The sequence below is a fragment of the Watersipora subatra genome, chromosome 3, assembly GCF_963576615.1.
Source record: "Watersipora subatra chromosome 3, tzWatSuba1.1, whole genome shotgun sequence".
Lineage (NCBI taxonomy): Eukaryota > Metazoa > Bryozoa > Gymnolaemata > Cheilostomatida > Watersiporidae > Watersipora > Watersipora subatra.
Genome location: NC_088710.1, coordinates 72,301,063 through 72,318,423, shown reverse-complemented (window position 1 = coordinate 72,318,423; position 17,361 = coordinate 72,301,063). Strand labels below are relative to the sequence as shown.

Here is a 17,361-nt window from a genome sequence, read left to right as displayed (position 1 = left end):
CTGTTTTCCACCCGATAGCAGAGTTCAAAACGCAACCATTTATAGCACGTCCATTTGCAATGTTTCGATTATACGATTTGTCAAACCTTTGGTTTGGACAAAACCGTGTCCAGTAGTCCTATTTGACATTGCTGAAAGCTTGTGTATGTAACTACATTTTTTTTTATTCTGCGACATAGCAGTCTATGATAAATTGTTTTTGTTAAAATAAGAGTTCTATTTACTTGATGAATTTGTAATTTTTACTATTTGTTATCGCATTACGATGATTAACGGTTTTGACATTGAAATCTTCAGTGTTGTAGTACCCTCTTGGACGATTTAGTAAGGTGAAGTGTTTCATTTTGCAGTGTGTGAAATAGGATAAATCACAGTTGTAGTGGTATGTTTGCCATTAAAGTTTTAGTTGTATGTGAGCATTAATTGTCAGCGATCTACTGAAGTAATGGATAAGGGTCAATGCGTTTGATTCAGTAGTGAAAGCCTGAAAGATCTGTTCACTTGCATTTTTAAACTATGTAAAAGTTATATTAATTTTCACTTGGCAACATACAGGGTTTCAAAATTTAATACTGAAAGAGATTCGTATACAAACATTGCTCTTTGAATTTTAAATAAGAGAGTTGTATAAAAATATCACGAAAGCAGCATACCAACAGGAAATGCAGCCAGACTACAAGATAAGCATGTAATACGTACAAGCAGCAAAACTTTCAAAGATATCAAAAGATCCAATGATTAGAAAACGTAACAAGCAAATTAGAAACTTCAAAATTGGCGAATCAATCATAGAAATTGCGTTAACACCAGGTGGAGAACATGCGAAAAGAATGTAGAAGCAATTAAATATATCAACCACCACCGAAAAATCACCAGAAAAACATTGAAGATGAATCAAATGATTACACATATACAGATCTGCCACCCTTTGTCAGATATGACCTAGATACCAGGAGTCAGTCATGAGCTCCATTCTACATGTCTACATCACAGACACTAGAGGACAACTTACACAAAAAGATATTTCAGCACACCTAACATAAAGCATTGAACCTTAAACACTCGACTTACTCCCACAGGCTAGACTTTCCAGACGCTAGGCAGCTATAAAAGAGAACCGCTCCAATGACTCAGGCTCTTTCCCAAGGGCCTGCAGAGCTTTGTCTTTTTTCTGAGGGCTTGCTTAGATGCTCTTCTCTCTGTCTGATGGGGAGCCCCTCTCTCTCTCTCTCTCTCTCTCTCTCTCTCTCTCCTGCCTGTGGAGTCTCTTTCCACTGCCGCATGCCGAAGCTTTCTACCTATGGACTGTCATGACTCTCATTTGGTGGTCGAGACTCACAGCCTCAGAGTACTAAGCAAACAAACTTGGACAATTGTTCAAGTAAGGATGTAACTTTTGTTAGGTATTCTAACATTTTGTTATTACTATTATTGTTTAGAAGTATATTGTTTATTTTTATGGTTTGACTTAAAATACAGAAGTAACTTTACCTGGTAAGTACCGGTATTGCTTACAATAGCTTAACACCTTCACTAGTACCTGAACCAGTAACAATCAAATTAGTTCCCACAAGCTAAACAAAAGTGCACAAACTAAACATAGTCAAAACAGAATAAGATGAAAAAGCAAATTCAACACTGATGTTGTGTGTGGATTCGGATTACTTATGCCTAACAAAATTTTTCCATATACATCTATAACAAAAACAAAGGTTATGTGTTTTTTAATGTTGGTACTTATACTTATTTTTAATATTTAATGGGATGAAGAACTTTGTCAAAACTCAATTCATTCAGGAAGTCTAATGTGTTACATTGCAGCTTGCATTATTCAAATTGCATAAATAACCTTTGGTACATTTATGTATGTATATATATATATAAGTCACGAAATTTTTGTTTGTTTGCTCCATTCTGATTGGCTGACCTGTGTAGCTTTTAAAAACTCAAACACAAACATCACTCATAGCCTTACTTCTCAAACAGAAGTCTTGCCATGACCCAATGAATAAGGCATCTGACCACAATTCATAAGATTCCATCAAGGTCAACATACATTTTTTTCTGATCATCTGTAACTTTTGATTCAGACTTGCTTTATATAGTCGATACTATATAATACTATACAATATTTTGTTAACCCTTTCGCTAACGAGTGCATACGGCTCCGAAGTGCCCAGCGTGCCGAGCAAATTAGTAAATTAGCAAATTTTGACCTTGGACAGGGCTTCAATAATGCTGTTATAGACATTTACCAATTTGAACAATTTACTTCCACCAGGGTTTTTAGAATTATCTGTAAAACTCAGACAGCTCATAACTATTACAAATCTGCTTCTTGGCATCACTTCACTAGATAAGTATTATAACTCAGTTTCATTTACTATAATATTCATGACAGCTGAAATTAAAAAGCCCTAAATAATCAACTATATTGTAAAACCTTTATTTGAACGCCATGGTGCTCTATTTTTCAACCCTTACGCTCTAGTGGCATTTTATTAGAGGTGACGTTCAAATGCATATACCGTAAAACTCTAATTGAACGCCATGGCGCCCTATTTTTCAACCCTTCCTTCTGTAGTGATGGTCAAATAGAGGTTAAATATTCAAATATAGACTGGCGCTGTATTTTTGAAATCTTTCGTCAGAATTTTGGGAAGCTAAATTTAACCCTTTTATGGGCGAAACGAATGGTGCCTATATTTTGCACTCTTCTTCGATCAAAGCGACATTAACCTTTTTCAGTGTGATAAATCTGCTATAACTTACCTCCAACTTGGCGTAGATCTTTGAAGAAATATGCATTCAGAAGCTGAGGAATATCTCTATCAGTTGATATTTATTACTTGCAATTAACCTATGATGTTCTTATAGCCTATGTTGCAATTTGTTGGAGCTTTCAATTTTTTTCTATTTTTTTTTAATTTGAAGGCATATTTTTAATTTATAACTACATGTTTATTTAACGATGTTGCGTTAAAGCTCATTGCAGCCAGAAATGGCTTTTTATGTGCAATAGAAGAGGAGTTATGAGCGTCGATTCATTGTAAGCCGAGTTTAGATAAGACCTATGATGCTAGAAAATAATATGTTATACGCCTGTAAATTTCTAAGTTATATAACCTAATAATAATCTATCAAATGCTACAAACTTATATTCAAGAACAAGTGACATAAACAAAGCATAATTATAATACATGCAGAAACAAAAATTAACATTTTTGAAACCAAAATATTTGCATTGTTTGCTCTACAGGTTGCATTCTGATTTTTGCTTTTGCATGAAATCATTTCATCTTCCGGCTTTCCAATACCTTCCCCAGTGTCTGCTGACCTCAAATCTTTTTCTGCATTGTTGAACTAGCCAATATTAGTGTCCACACAATTTTTTTAGCGAAGCAAAACTTTTACGCATCGCTATTTGAAAAACTTTTCACGAAAACAATGATAAAGTTTTAGATGTATGCGCGCTTAGCGCAAGTTATGGTCTAACATAGTAGAGCAGATTATGTCGTAATTGTAAACTGTTTTTCACATACGTCGAGGTATTAAGACTGCGTTAAACAAGAAACTACTGTTAGCATGATACAGCTACAATTATTTCTATGGCTTTCAAAGTTTTAAAGAACAAACTGTAAGCCTACGAGTTAGAAAACGGACTTCGATATAAACGGCAACCATAAAAGAATTTATTGTTGTTGATGTAACTGAGTCATTATTAGCACTAGAGTAGACCCTCTTATAACGTATACCTATCATAATGTAAATTTCAGATAACGTAAAGACTTTATGTGAAGTTTTTGCTTCGTAATACGTAAAAGATTCCATATAACGTGAAGTTTTAAGTCTGATGAGTTTCCAAATTCGATTTGAATGGTAGCATATCTCGCCGCACTTGTGAGAGAAAAAACGACGTATGTATAGCGTTGTATCTATTATACATACATGTACAACTTTCATGACATTTTAGTTCGTTGTGATAGATCAGCAGATGTGTTGAAAAAAACAAAGAATAGGTAGCTGCGCAATTGATCATAAATATTTAGAGGCGATCGATTAGTACAGGTGTTACAGCATCGGTCTACCAATGTAAATGTCATGAGTTGGAGTATCGTCGAAGTTGTCTTTTTTCCTAACCTTGATTCCTAGATACAGATAGACGACGAACATGTAGTACCGCTTTTTTATAGGAAAATTTTTTTGTTTCATTGTAGACATATAAAATATTTGTTATTGATTTTACCTTTCAGAATAGACTGCTGTTTGGAAAAAATTGTAAATTGTGAATGAATGTTGAAGATATGCCCTCTCCATCCACTTAATGTAAAATTACCGCAATTATAGTCTATCAAACCAGTGAAATTGATCAGAAAAAGGAAAAAGGTTGTCGATGCAAACCAATAATACTGCAGTTATGGTACAACCAACAAATTAAAAGGTTAAGCCTAGTTTTTCCTTTCTATACGGCCCAAGGGGTGAGTTTAAAAAGATCTTGAAACGGATTAGGCAATTTACATGTATTTTACTATTCATATGACGTAAATTTTCTATAACGTAAATGTTCCTGGAACTGATTATTTATGTTATAGGAGTGCTTATTGTAGTTTGTGGACACTTCCACTGATCACTTTCTATTATAGGCTCAAAAAATAAAAGAATGTCAAAGTGGCAGTCAAATGAAGGGTAATGCTCTATTTTTCAACCCTTCTATAGTGGTGGTCAAATAGTGATGGCATTCAAATAAAGGTGACATTCAGATAAAGATTTTATAATACTTATCTGGTCAGCAGTTCAAACTTCTATTCTTGCCAAGTTTTCATTAAATGCAAATCGTTTGGTTTCAAATCAACTCCCTTTCGATATTCATTGTTATCTCCAGTTCTAGTTTTTAGTTAGTCTGTCAGTTTCACTCTCACTTTTGCTTTCACTTTTATTTGGATTTGGTATGAAAAAGGTTAATAATCTTACGTATTATACCTATAATTTATATATATATATATATTAGATACACAATTTTTTTGCAATCCAAATAATAAAGGTAGAAACAGCCAAAACTTCAGAGCTAACTGAAGCACGACGCGAAAAAGATAGTGCAAAGCAGCTGCACGACAATCGGTAACGAGTGGCCAGTGTCATGAACGGCTAGAACAAAGCAGAGAGGTGAATTTCAGGAGCTAAGAGAGCTGAAACCACAGCAGATTCAGGTACAGAGTGAGCAGAACAAAAAGCATACATCAGCAGTTTGGGTGGCTGAAACCTTTTAGCAGACTCATGCATGCCAACAATCAGACAAAGTTTGACATTAACGGTAGTAAAGGTACATACTTGGTTACTGGTCAACTAGAGCATTCCAACGAGGTTAATAACCCACTAGTGGGACACCATACATAAGCTAAATTTTGCTTGAAACTATGATCCAAAAGCACAGTACAAAATGAATCACAGGTTTCTTTTGGGGAAAATGTCTGTCAAATACACTAAACGCAATGCACCCTACTGGAACAATGAAACACCTAGAATTTGTTACAAAAGTGGTATAATCCAACTGCAAGTTTTGACTGAAAGTATTCCATCTATTTTGAAGCACCTTCTCCAAGGTAGCAATTCCGATTCTGAGCATTTACTTTCTCACATTGAAAATATTACAGCTGCTTTCAGCTAACTTCATTTGGAACCCAATTTGGTTGATCAGTCTTGGTTTTGCCAACATCTAAGGTTTAAGGCCAAGTTAACCATTTATTGGCTCTGTACTTCTATTACCAGGTGAACAACCCTATTTCTTCTAATTTCTTTTATGGGCGATGAGCAAGAGCAAGCAGAGCATAGATGCAACATTGTTGAAGGAGTATGAGCAAAAATAACCTTGTGCTTCAAGAATTACTGCATGAGCTTAACAAATATGTGCAAAATTTTAAAACTGTTATTGAAAGGGTACCACCGAATGCGAATGAGTTTCTGGTTGTTTGTTTGTTCAGAAAAGAGAGCCACTCAAAAGCCTGAACAGAGATATAATGTATCAGTGGTGGATGGTGTTGCTATTCAATTTTTTTACTTATCACAAATTCATGCAATGCCCAGGCAGACAAGCAATGACGGGTACCACAGCTAGTAGGGCAATAAATCTTGCATGGAGAATTGTGTTTCAGTCAACAAGGGCATATTTCAAAATGGCTCTTACTAAAATCTGTTCTTTACTTGAAGTAGTCACAAGCTTTGTCAAATGACCTCACCAATAATTCTGAAGTAAATTAACCACTGGTAAACTGCTATTGCTGATGTTTTGACAAATGTTTTATGTCCAAAAAAGCCTGTAAGACTCCTACAATCTGCATTGTCCATTATAGAAGCAATAACAGTCACTAACAAAGCTAACTAGGCTTTATTAAAATTCACGTGATGCAAAATGTTTGAATCTTTATGAGAATTAACAGATGCAGACATTAACACACTAAAATATTCTAACACTACCGACATATTTTGGAGCGTCATCATAACCCATTATCTTTTTAAAAAAAACTCATGGGCACAGCAGTCCTGACTCTATTCTCCCAAACGCTTTTAAACATATTTTGACATATATACCTATATATATATATATATAGATTATATATAATATAATCTTATATAATTGTATCAAAAAATGGTGGTGTGAAAAATTATGGCAACCCCTTTGTAAATTGTTGGCCGATAGCATCTCTTGTCTCATATCTCATCTCAAACTAGCCTAATTCTTTACATCTATATATCATTTTGAAGCAAAATAGTATATGATCTTTCCATTTGATTTGGTGAAAGTGTTGTTTCATTGTTTACAAAAAATTAAAAAGCTTAATTTGCTTCTAATCTCTAAACTCACTGTAAACTTGTCACTCAGTTAATCACCCAAAACAGAGTCTTTGAGGTATTCTAATCTGCTCAATGTTGTACAGAATGTTGAAGAGATGTAAGAATTCTTTCAACGATGCAAAACTATCTCAAAACTATCTCAAAACTATCTCAAAACTATCTCAAATCTATCTCAACAATGACCAGTTGGCTTTAAAAATTGGCTCACAACGACCAGCGAAATCATTTTAAAATTCTATCACAACATGAGGTTGACCAATGAGAAGAGAGCTGTAATCATTCACCTTCACCAGCAAGGGAGATCAAACAAGCAGATTGCTAAGGAGGTTCAATGTCTCATGAAAGGTGTTGCTGGCACTGCCAACAGATGGAAGTCGACAGGCACGACAGGTGATCGTAAAGGCAGAGAGAGAAAACAAAAGCTTTACCAGAGACGACCGCAGTTTGGTGCGGCTTTCACTTTCTGACAAAGAAAACCAGCACTGACTTGTGACGAGAATGGAGAAAGTCTACTAGAGTAGAAACTTCATCCTCATTAGTGAGGAGAAGACTGATTGAAGATGGATTGAGAGGATGTAAGGCAAGAAAAAAGCCTCGGCTGTCAGAAAGGCAGAGGAAGAAACGTTTGGCACGGGCCAAGATTCATATCCTGGACTGAAGAACAGTGGCATAAAGTACTTTTTAGTGACAAAAACTTCATTTTTGGCAAAAAGCGGGCATGGAAATTAGCAAGCGCAAACCTACTAGCAAAAGAGAACAGATTGAGAAGATTATTGAGGTCTGGCATCACATAGTGCCACCTGAACAAACTCTAAAGCTTGTTGACAGCATGCCAAGGCGGTGTCGCACTGTCATCAGAAATAAAGGCTGGCCAACAAAGTACTAAACCTCAATTTTAAACCCAACGGCCCTTTTCAGGGCCACCATCACTTGTACAAAGAGTTCAGTTTGTAAGTTTTCTTCAATTGAGCAATGTTTGCTGCTAAACCGATTTGAGCACTTTTACTATAGCAACAAGTTTACCACTATTAGAAATATATTTTTCAGTTATAAAAAGTCAGTTGAAATGTGCCAGAATTCAAATGAATCTTTAAATTGCTCACAAATTTCTGAGCAAAATGATGTATAACATTGCTTAGTTTTATTAATTTTAAGCACAAAAATTACCAATGAAATGTGACGCTTGTCATATTGTGCAAGGGGTTGCCATAATTTTGCACAGCACTGGCACAGCATCTTATATATAATCTTATATATATATATATGTATATATATAAGATTATATATACATGTATATATAAGATTATATATATATACAGTCAAACATGGATAACTCGTCCACGGATAGCTCGAACACATGGTTAATTCGAACATTTCCTTTGGTCCGTTCCCACGTAATGATAAATTGCTATAGATAACTCGAACTCAACACTGTTAATTCGAACTGTTTTTTTGCCCAACAGCTACCGAAACGGTTGTTTTCGCTTTAGAAAATCACTTTATTCAAAGCCATAGAGGTAAACTTCATCTTTTCGTAATTCATAAGCGTCGTTATTACCACCATCGGCAAAATATTTTTGTCAACGACTTTTCTAAAAGTTTGGTGAAATTTGATTTATACTGCAATACGATGAATAGCACAGGTTAGCCGGGTCACGCGCGCAAGAATTTTCGCCACGCACATACAAAACAAAAATCGCATGTTGTTTTGTATGTGCGTGGCGAAAATCCTTGAGTGCGTGACTCGGCTAGCCCGTGATGAATAGTTTTCCGACGTTGATTCCGTGTTGAATCAACGTCGGAATGTTGAATGTTTAAAACGTCTTAAAAAATGTTGTAATTAAACGTATACGTTGTCTGAGCTACAAAAAACTATTCATCGTTTGACCTAAACACAGAATACGTGTGTACATTCAATAAGTATCTATTAAAAAAGCGTGAGTGATATAGAATGTACCGTAAAACCTCGTAAAACTTCTAATTGAACTGCCTCGGAGTGTTGCTCTTAACGAATCCCAGGTAAAGTAAGGTAATCTGCATAAACTTCAAGAAAAAACGGCAAAATTGATCATGGGTAAAACCCCAAAAGAAAAAAATGTCTTTTCTTTTGAGCATTTCAACAACGATCAAGTTTTGCCAATGTCAATCTGAAAAACGTCCTGGCAATAACATCACCTCAAACAACAAACCAATCTCAAGTGATAGAAAAATCTCTATACTTTTTCATGAAAACGTTTTAAACTTTACATTAGAAGCATTTAATTTGAAACAAGCCATTTGTGCTTTTGATTTATATTATAGTTTGTATATGTACATGTATCTACTAATAAATAAGTAAATATATAGACTTGTGACAGTGCACTTTTGTGCACTTCGAACACTTTTGCTCGGTCCCTTGAAGTTCGAGTTATCCATGTTTGACTGTATATATAGTGCAAATCACATTTGTGATTTGAGCACTCTGGTGTCATCACATTGACTTTCTTAAAGTCTGTGAGGCAACTTAGTTGTTTCATGGTAGTACGTCAACTCTCATTGGCAGTGGGATTTGTCTCCCATGCCTGCTCTGGTTGCACTTCAATAGCCAAAACAGTACTGTCTGTACTATGAGTATATCTATATATTTCTCAAAGTTGGTTGTCGTATGTGTATTCGTAGGTTTGATTGTTCAGCTATAGATCTTTTATTCTTGGAATAAAGATTTCGTACCAAAGAAGATACAATCTCGGACCCTGCCGTTTACCAGTCTGACACCCTACCCACTAGACTACAGAAGTTGAATTGCTAGCTTGCCAATATAAGTCATTATATGAGAGCAAATACCTAACTGCTTTGCGTACGACTCGGGTTATAGCATAATGTCACGAGCTGTTCGCTCACTTTATTAAACGTACGGGCTAATAACGCGCAGGCTAATAGCGAGCAACTCTCACTACTTCTCATTGTTTATAAAACCAAAAACTTTTTTCATGATATGTAGTTTGATAGTTAGAATGGCAAATGTTGTTATATGTTAAATACAAATCAATTTTCTGTCCAAAGACTTTTCTATTACCCGGGCAATGCAGGGTAGCACAGCTAGTATAGATATATTATATAGATTATCTATATATAATGTAATCTTATATATATAGATTATATATAATATCATCTTATATACGGTATATATACTAGCCGAATGTCCAGCGTTGCATGGGTGTTAAAAAAGCTTATAAACAGTCACAGGTAATGTAGTTGCCATTGCCATAGTATTTTTATCCAATGAATTTTAGTAATTTAAGCTACTCTAAATAATAAGAGATGGTATTATAACTTGAGCCAGCATTAGGAAAAAAGGTTGCATCATAATCTCTCACGCAATCATGATCTTCAAGAGTGCCACTGAAGCATGCTACTTTAACCAATTGGCATTAAAGACTGGCAGTTGTAATAAGTATGTGAACAACCATACAATAGTATGGCAAGGATAGCATAGCGTATTGGGTAGCACGCCTGTCTGCAGAATGAGTGTTTTCCAGTTCAATTCCAGTGCAAAGCAGGTTTTTTTGTTCTTTGATTTTACTTGCTGTAACTGGATGAACAAGAGACAACAAACATTGATATTTATATATGTACATATGTAGATTGTTTGCAGTCTTGTCATGGACCAAAAAGCAACAGTCATGACAGAGACGTCGGAGCTACCCAACTTTAAACATAAATACAAGCTTCTGAAGAGGAAGTTGAAAGGTTTAGTCTATGTGAGTGCTTGAAGCATGACTCTACATTCGCAATTTTTTCTTGGCTACCACAGGGAGCAGCAGTCTGTTTGGTAAACATAATCAGGCCATAATGATCATGTTTGTATTTGACTTTAGCAGTGAAGGAGATTTACATGTTTATTGAAAATGTTTGTATCAAAGATGTGATTAAGTTACAAGAGGCTGCCACTGCCAAATGCCATACATATCTGCACTGACCTCAGTATTGGAATAATCAGTATTCACTGGACTGGCATTGCAGTAGCGCCTAAATACCTTGCTTGCATCAACTTATATTATGTACTTGTTTTTCTCTCATGCAAACATCTGATCCTCAGTGAAAAATAGCGATTTTTTGTGTGAGAAGTAACCTCTATTATTATCATTATTATCTATTATTATTAACTGTGATTATTAAAGGAACATGAACTGCTCTCAGACCAGCTCGAGAGAACGCAGAAGAAATTGTTGAGAGTATCCAAAGATCGTAGCTTTCTTCTAGACAGAATGCTACGCTATGAGAAAGTAGCCGACACGTCCAGTGACTCGGAAGCCACTGACCAGAGTGAGAGCGACACAGAGCGGCCTGTTTCTAAGTAAGATGGTGTATTCAGAAAATCTTTTATCAAAACTAAAGAATAGTTTAGTTTGGCTACCCAGGTATCCACTATACCGTGTCCACATTTTATTGTGCAAGTTCATTTATACGTTATGCAGGTAAAAATGCTTACGAAATCATCAGGATTCTATACTCTTTAATATAAGGAGACTTGTGTCCATCCTTCTGTAGCCATGGCTGGTTGGGATGGAATAAATGATTGCTTCATATGGCATTTGAACCCATGGCATTTTGCTTTGCCGCTGGCACAGTACTTATCAACTGCAGCAATCATTCTCCTAGGATTTTAGCAATATGCATGTTATCTATGCTTTGTTGGCACATCTGACGATCTCTCAAGGCTATCTAATTGACTATCAGGGCACTAGTGCTTATAATAATACCTGGAGGACTCTGTAATGCTTATAATAATACCTGGAAAACTCTGTAATGCTTATAATGATACCTGGAGGACTCTGTAATGCTTATAATAATACCTGGAGGACTCTGTAGTGCTTATAATAATACCTGGAGGACTCTGTAGTGCTTATAATAATAATAATACCTGGAGGACTCTGTAGTGCTTATAATAATACCTGGAGGACTCTGTAGTGCTTATAATAATAATAATACCTGGAGGACTCTGTAGTGCTTATAATAACACCTGGAGGACTCTGTAGTGCTTATAATGATACCTGGAGGAGTCTGTAATGCTTATAATAATACCTGGAGGAGTCTGTAATGCTTATAATAATACCTGGAGGACTCTGTAGTGCTTATAATGATACCTGGAGGACTCTGTAATGCTTATAATAATACCCGGAAGACTCTGTAGTGCTTATAATAACACCTGAAAGACCCTGTAATGCTTATAATAATACCTGGAGAATTCTGTAAGGCCTACAATAATGCCTGAAGGATATTGCGGCATCCTTTAAGCTGGAATTGTGATGACCCTTATACATACGCAAAACCCAAACAGTCTATTAAAACAACATAGACAATAAAATGGTCGTAAAAATCTTAGAGCAGAGAACAACTCAAAATTTGTATGGATTATAATAATGCAAATGATCATGAAGATAATCTTAGGAATGGATGACTTCCTGGTCGGTAGAACTCATTTCTTCAAAGGAACATCATTTTTTATTGCAGAACATTGTTATTATTTGCGTAAGAACCAGACATATTCTTGGAACTCTTTGGATCATTTTGTATACTGTAGCTCTTTGCATAACATAGCATATAATGTATAATAAAGCAGAGAGCCTGGAAGTATAAATAGTCATTCATGTTGAGTGTCAAAGATACTAAAGTTGGCTACTTGTCCTTGTAATTTTGGTCATTGCAGAAAGAAAGCAAACACTCCTCCTCATTCCACAACCCTTTCAACATTAAACAATGAAGATGGATCAGATCCTACAAAAAAGACTCCTAAATGCAAGTCAAATAAAAAACCCAAATCAGGTAAAAAAATACATCCGCTTTGGCATGAAATAAACAAAGAAATATGATGATAGCAAAACATAGTTTTATGTTATCTTATTATAAGTACAGTATTCTGCTTATTGCTTATAGGTTCCTCTAAAAGAGTCCCTTCAATGTCACAAGAGGACCTGGAAAAGCACTTAAACTCCAGACCAGAAAAACCTGCAATAGAAAAAGCTACTTCATCACTGCCGACAGAGATATTTGGAAATACAGAAAGGTGATGGAAATAGTATGGCTTTCCTGCCTGATATTGTCCCACATGGTGCATATTTCTAGGTTTTTTGCCCTAATAAAAAGCTAATTCTGGCTTGTCATGTTTGCAAGACCTTGGGAAAATTCATAAATATGATTGCACGAAAAATCTACCACACAACAACATAATTATATCAAATGCAGTTGTTGAACCCAAACGTTTCAAGATACCTAGCGTCATTGATTCAAGTAAAGTGTTACTAGATTACTTGACTACTACTTGACTTGATTACTTGGGTATGATATATTGCTATTTGCCAATCATTGCATTTGTGTTATGCATGTAAAATTACTGCCATGGCCTTAATGTTTGACGATATTGATTGTCTTTCCAGTGATTTATTTCCGTGATGTAAAACACTCAGGCTCATTGGTGCATCCAGCTATAGTTATTCGATAGTAATATCGAACTACAGCGCTACTTTTGCCACTATAGGTAGGAAGGCCTGAAACTGACTGGTTTGAGCGAGCCGTTCAGATTACATCATTTATTTTCTGGTGGTCGAAGTGCAAACTCCTGAAGCTGTGCGATTATCACTAAAGGCAATTTCTGAATTATAATACTAGGGTTTATGTAAAATAAACCATGTAAAACATACATTTTAATACTGCTGTCTTAATACCTTAAAGATGTGGTTGCGTCAATTTTGAGTTGATTTTAAAAGAAAGTATTTTTTTGTCTATCAGTTGATATGTTGTTTGTTGTGTTAGGCGATCTCATTGTCAAGGTATTTGAAGATTAAAATCGAAAAAAATTGATCCTGGTAAAACGCTCAGGCCAAAAAAACATGCCCAGACTTGCCCAAAATGATGTAACGCATGATACAATCTGTCTCTATCTCTCATATTCACATCGGCTAATGCTAAAAGTCTAATCCTACGCAGCTCTATCCGCATATATTTTATTTTGTATTTGCTCATGTCGGCTAGAATAAAACTTTAAATCCAGCTACAGATACATTATTATAAATGTTTCAAATGCCTCAAATAAGGGTAATAGAAAACTTGTCATATTAACTTCCTCTGAATGCCGTGTAAACATTTGAGTACCGACTACCAATTCTACCGGTCTACGATAATTAGGTCGTCGAGTTAGCTTATTTCATCAGCTAACTTCTCAGTTGCTACGTCCACACTGGAGACTAGCTACTGAATTAAATAGGCACGCCGCCATCTTTGGAAATAATATGTTCGAATATATGGCAAAACCAACTGCATCTCAAAAAGCCATGTATAGTCCACGTTATCTAGTCATTATTAGTATCAATTTGTAGAAAATTTTACTGGTCCCATATGATTAGTTAATTCAAGTACAAAACAAATGGTTTTATGAGTTGACCGAAATAGTGAACGTAAAACAACAATTTCGTTGAAATCAATTAACCCACCGATACTGGCAAAGGGTTGATAAAACCAATCATGCTCCTGGTTAGCAGTTTGTGGACTCAGCTGTTTTCACTTAGTAGGGTGGAGCATACAATTTTTTGAACTTAATATTTGGTCCGTTGGAATTGAGTCGAGCTATTCAAAAATACCTGTCAATACTGCTCTGATTGCACTTCGTAAATCCATATATCAGAGAAGATTTCAGCACAGATGATAACAGGGCTATAATGTATTCAATATGTTCTGCAAATCATGTTTTGCATTGCCTTCAACAATAATATTTTATTATATAATTTTTACGAGCCAAAAAATTTTCATCGCAGCACAAAGGTTTTATTGAAAACATCCATCCAAGTCGTGGCCATTCACATAGTTTCAGTTCATATAATAGAACAAATTAATCTACTGCAACAAACTCAAACAGAACATATTATGGTTTGTGCAGCACACATTCGTGTCTCTCTTTGCCATTTATGGCAGTTTCCAGACTGACACGACTGCTCCCCTAGTGAACCTGTAAACGTAAACATCCTTCAACGTTAAAACAAATGTAATAAACGTCATTCATTTGTATATATGTCATTCTAACGCGTATCTACTGAAAGCTTACAATTTGAGAGTTAGATAGATTGCAAGTGTAATTTTCAAAACGAATAACTGTTTAACAAAAGCATAAATACGCCAAGCCAACAATTCAAAGCTTTGTTTCTAAGAGTTGAAGATGAGCATTGATCAATCAATTTTTCTCATTTTTTACACACTGAACATAAATTCTAATCATAAATCTAATTTACTAGCTGAGCTATTATCTGAGCTTTTAAAAGATGGCCTCATTCAAACGCATATATCTCTGGACAGGGTTAGTCTACAAAGAGAAAAATAAAATCAAATTGTAGCTGATGTTTTAGCCTTTTATTGGTCTTAATTTCATTAAATCAACCTTTTTGACGCAACCACATCTTTAAAGCATGGCTTGGTATAATTTGGGGTGTTTTTCCATCTGATCCTACACCTGAGAATACTCGTCTGCGAAGTTTCACTTTTTTTTGCCTACTTGCAGTTTAGGGCGAAGTTTCACTTTGTTTTTGCCTACATGCGGTTTAGGGCGAAGTTTCACATTGTTTTTGCCTACTTGCGGTTTAAGGCGTTTTGTGCTTGACACCTCGGTATACATAATTCCAAAATTTCAAATTGATTAAATGACTAGTGAGATATCATCGAAACGCTGAAAGCATTTCAAACAGTTTGAGAAATAAAAATGACGGCTGACAGGAAATCAGTTTCTAAAAACACGCTGGCTGAATTTCTTGGTAGTGAAGTCTCCGAAATAGACTCACATAGCAATCCAGGTTGGTGGGTCTAGTCCCTAAATTCATACTAAGTCGGAGCCTACAGCTCTCGCTACTGCAAACTAAGACAATTTATTGAATATGTAAATAAAAAGATCAGTTGAATTTGATTTCAATCATTTTAAGACTGCATACAATGAGGCCTGTTTTTGTGACTGCAACCAAGCTTTATTGGAAAAGAGTATAGGCACTTACCTTCTTTCATTTACGTACATGTATTATACTTGGGTTGATGTTCAGGGCTTGGCTTAACATAACCAAATTATGTCACAAAACGCACCCACTAAATACATTGCTGTGACTTATTTGTGTACAGAGGTTGAGGCCTTGAAACCTTTCAGCGATAATGAAGGCTGTCTATCAGTTTCTTCTGTTACCTCTTAAACAACTTTTTAAAGTGAAATACAAATCATTTATATTGTTTGCTTTTTTCATTGTATTCTGCAATTTCAGAGCTTCTGAAAATACTTCTCAGTTTAAAATAAATTGTGCTATTGTATGTGCTTTCAGTCAATGGAAAGTTGTTAATGTGTTTTAGGATCAGCGGTCTGACCTGTATATATATATACAGTAGGCGCTTCTACAACGTATATAATCCATTCCAGGAATGTTTACATTATAGGAAATTTACGTTATAAGAACAGTAGCCTAAAATACATGTAAATTGCCTAATCCGTTCCAAGATCTTTTCTAACCCACCTCTTTGGGCATGAAAAGCGGAACAACTTGACTTAGCTTTATTAATTTGTGGGCTGTACCATAACTGCAGTTAATGCTATACGCACGGCGTTTTTTCTTCCGCAAAGTGCGGCGAGATAAAATAACATTCAAATCTAATTTTAAAACTCTCGCGACTTGACACTCTACGTTATATGGAATTTTTTAAGTGGTACGAAGCAAAAACTTCACATAAATTTTTTACGTTATCTGGAATTTACGTTATAAGAGGTATACATTATAGAGTACTGTTACTACAGACTACATTACTGTACAGTACAAGACTAGGATTCCAGTTCCATAAACTGCCATAAAAACCTATTTAGATCACCTTAACTCAGTAGATATGTATAGTTAATTCAAATGAATGTGTTCAATAAATTTCAATATTCATTTTTTGATAAGTCAAAGAGCATAACTTGAGTTACTTTTGAAGAACTGGCAGTTCTGGGATGTTTCTGTTGTACCCGTGACCTAACTCTATGTACAGCCAGATGTAGCTGGTTACGAGCCCTCAGTGTAAGGCTGGTCCTACGTGATCTTACTATAATACTTATTATTTGTGTAAAGCGGCAGCAAAACAGTTTCAAAAAATTTGTGGTATTAGCCCTATCAAATAAGATTTCAAGTTAAATCTGCGAGGATAGGTCATAACTTCTGTTCCTATGACACTGATGTTATGTACAAGTTAAGTTCATTGTTCCTAAAGACTGGTTATGCAACCTTCAAAGAACTTCAGTTTTGTTGTCATAGCGCATAAACCAACTGTTGCAAGATGGCTTGCGGAGTATAGGCAAACGTAACAAGCTTACAATATTATTATATTATTATTATATTTTTAGTGAAGGCCATGGGAGTGACAACGAGCCAGATACTAGTCTCGTGATAGACATGAAATGAGATTTTCTACACTTTTATACATAGACCGATTGGAAGCTGAGACAGCTCTTATTGATGTAGTTTGTACATACTGCTAACA

At 35.4% G+C, this 17,361-nt stretch overlaps 1 protein-coding gene across 3 annotated transcripts; it reads left to right on the top strand.

Annotated features, from left to right (window-relative positions):
- The first annotated feature begins 81 nt into the window (after positions 1 to 81).
- LOC137390225 (transforming growth factor beta regulator 1-like) lies at positions 82 to 17,360 on the top strand. Of its 3 annotated transcripts, none has more exons than XM_068076535.1 (6): positions 82 to 143; positions 10,484 to 10,589; positions 11,010 to 11,185; positions 12,539 to 12,654; positions 12,766 to 12,895; positions 17,225 to 17,360. In XM_068076535.1, exons 2-6 carry the CDS (start codon positions 10,491 to 10,493, stop codon positions 17,280 to 17,282), a joined length of 579 nt encoding a protein of 192 aa, XP_067932636.1. In that variant the 5' UTR covers positions 82 to 143; positions 10,484 to 10,490; the 3' UTR covers positions 17,283 to 17,360. The 3 variants fall into 3 exon arrangements, with proteins under 3 accessions (XP_067932636.1, XP_067932638.1, XP_067932637.1); XM_068076537.1 differs by having other exon boundaries at positions 17,230 to 17,322; XM_068076536.1 differs by lacking the exon at positions 82 to 143 and adding an exon at positions 293 to 329.
- The last annotated feature ends 1 nt before the right edge of the window (position 17,361 follows it).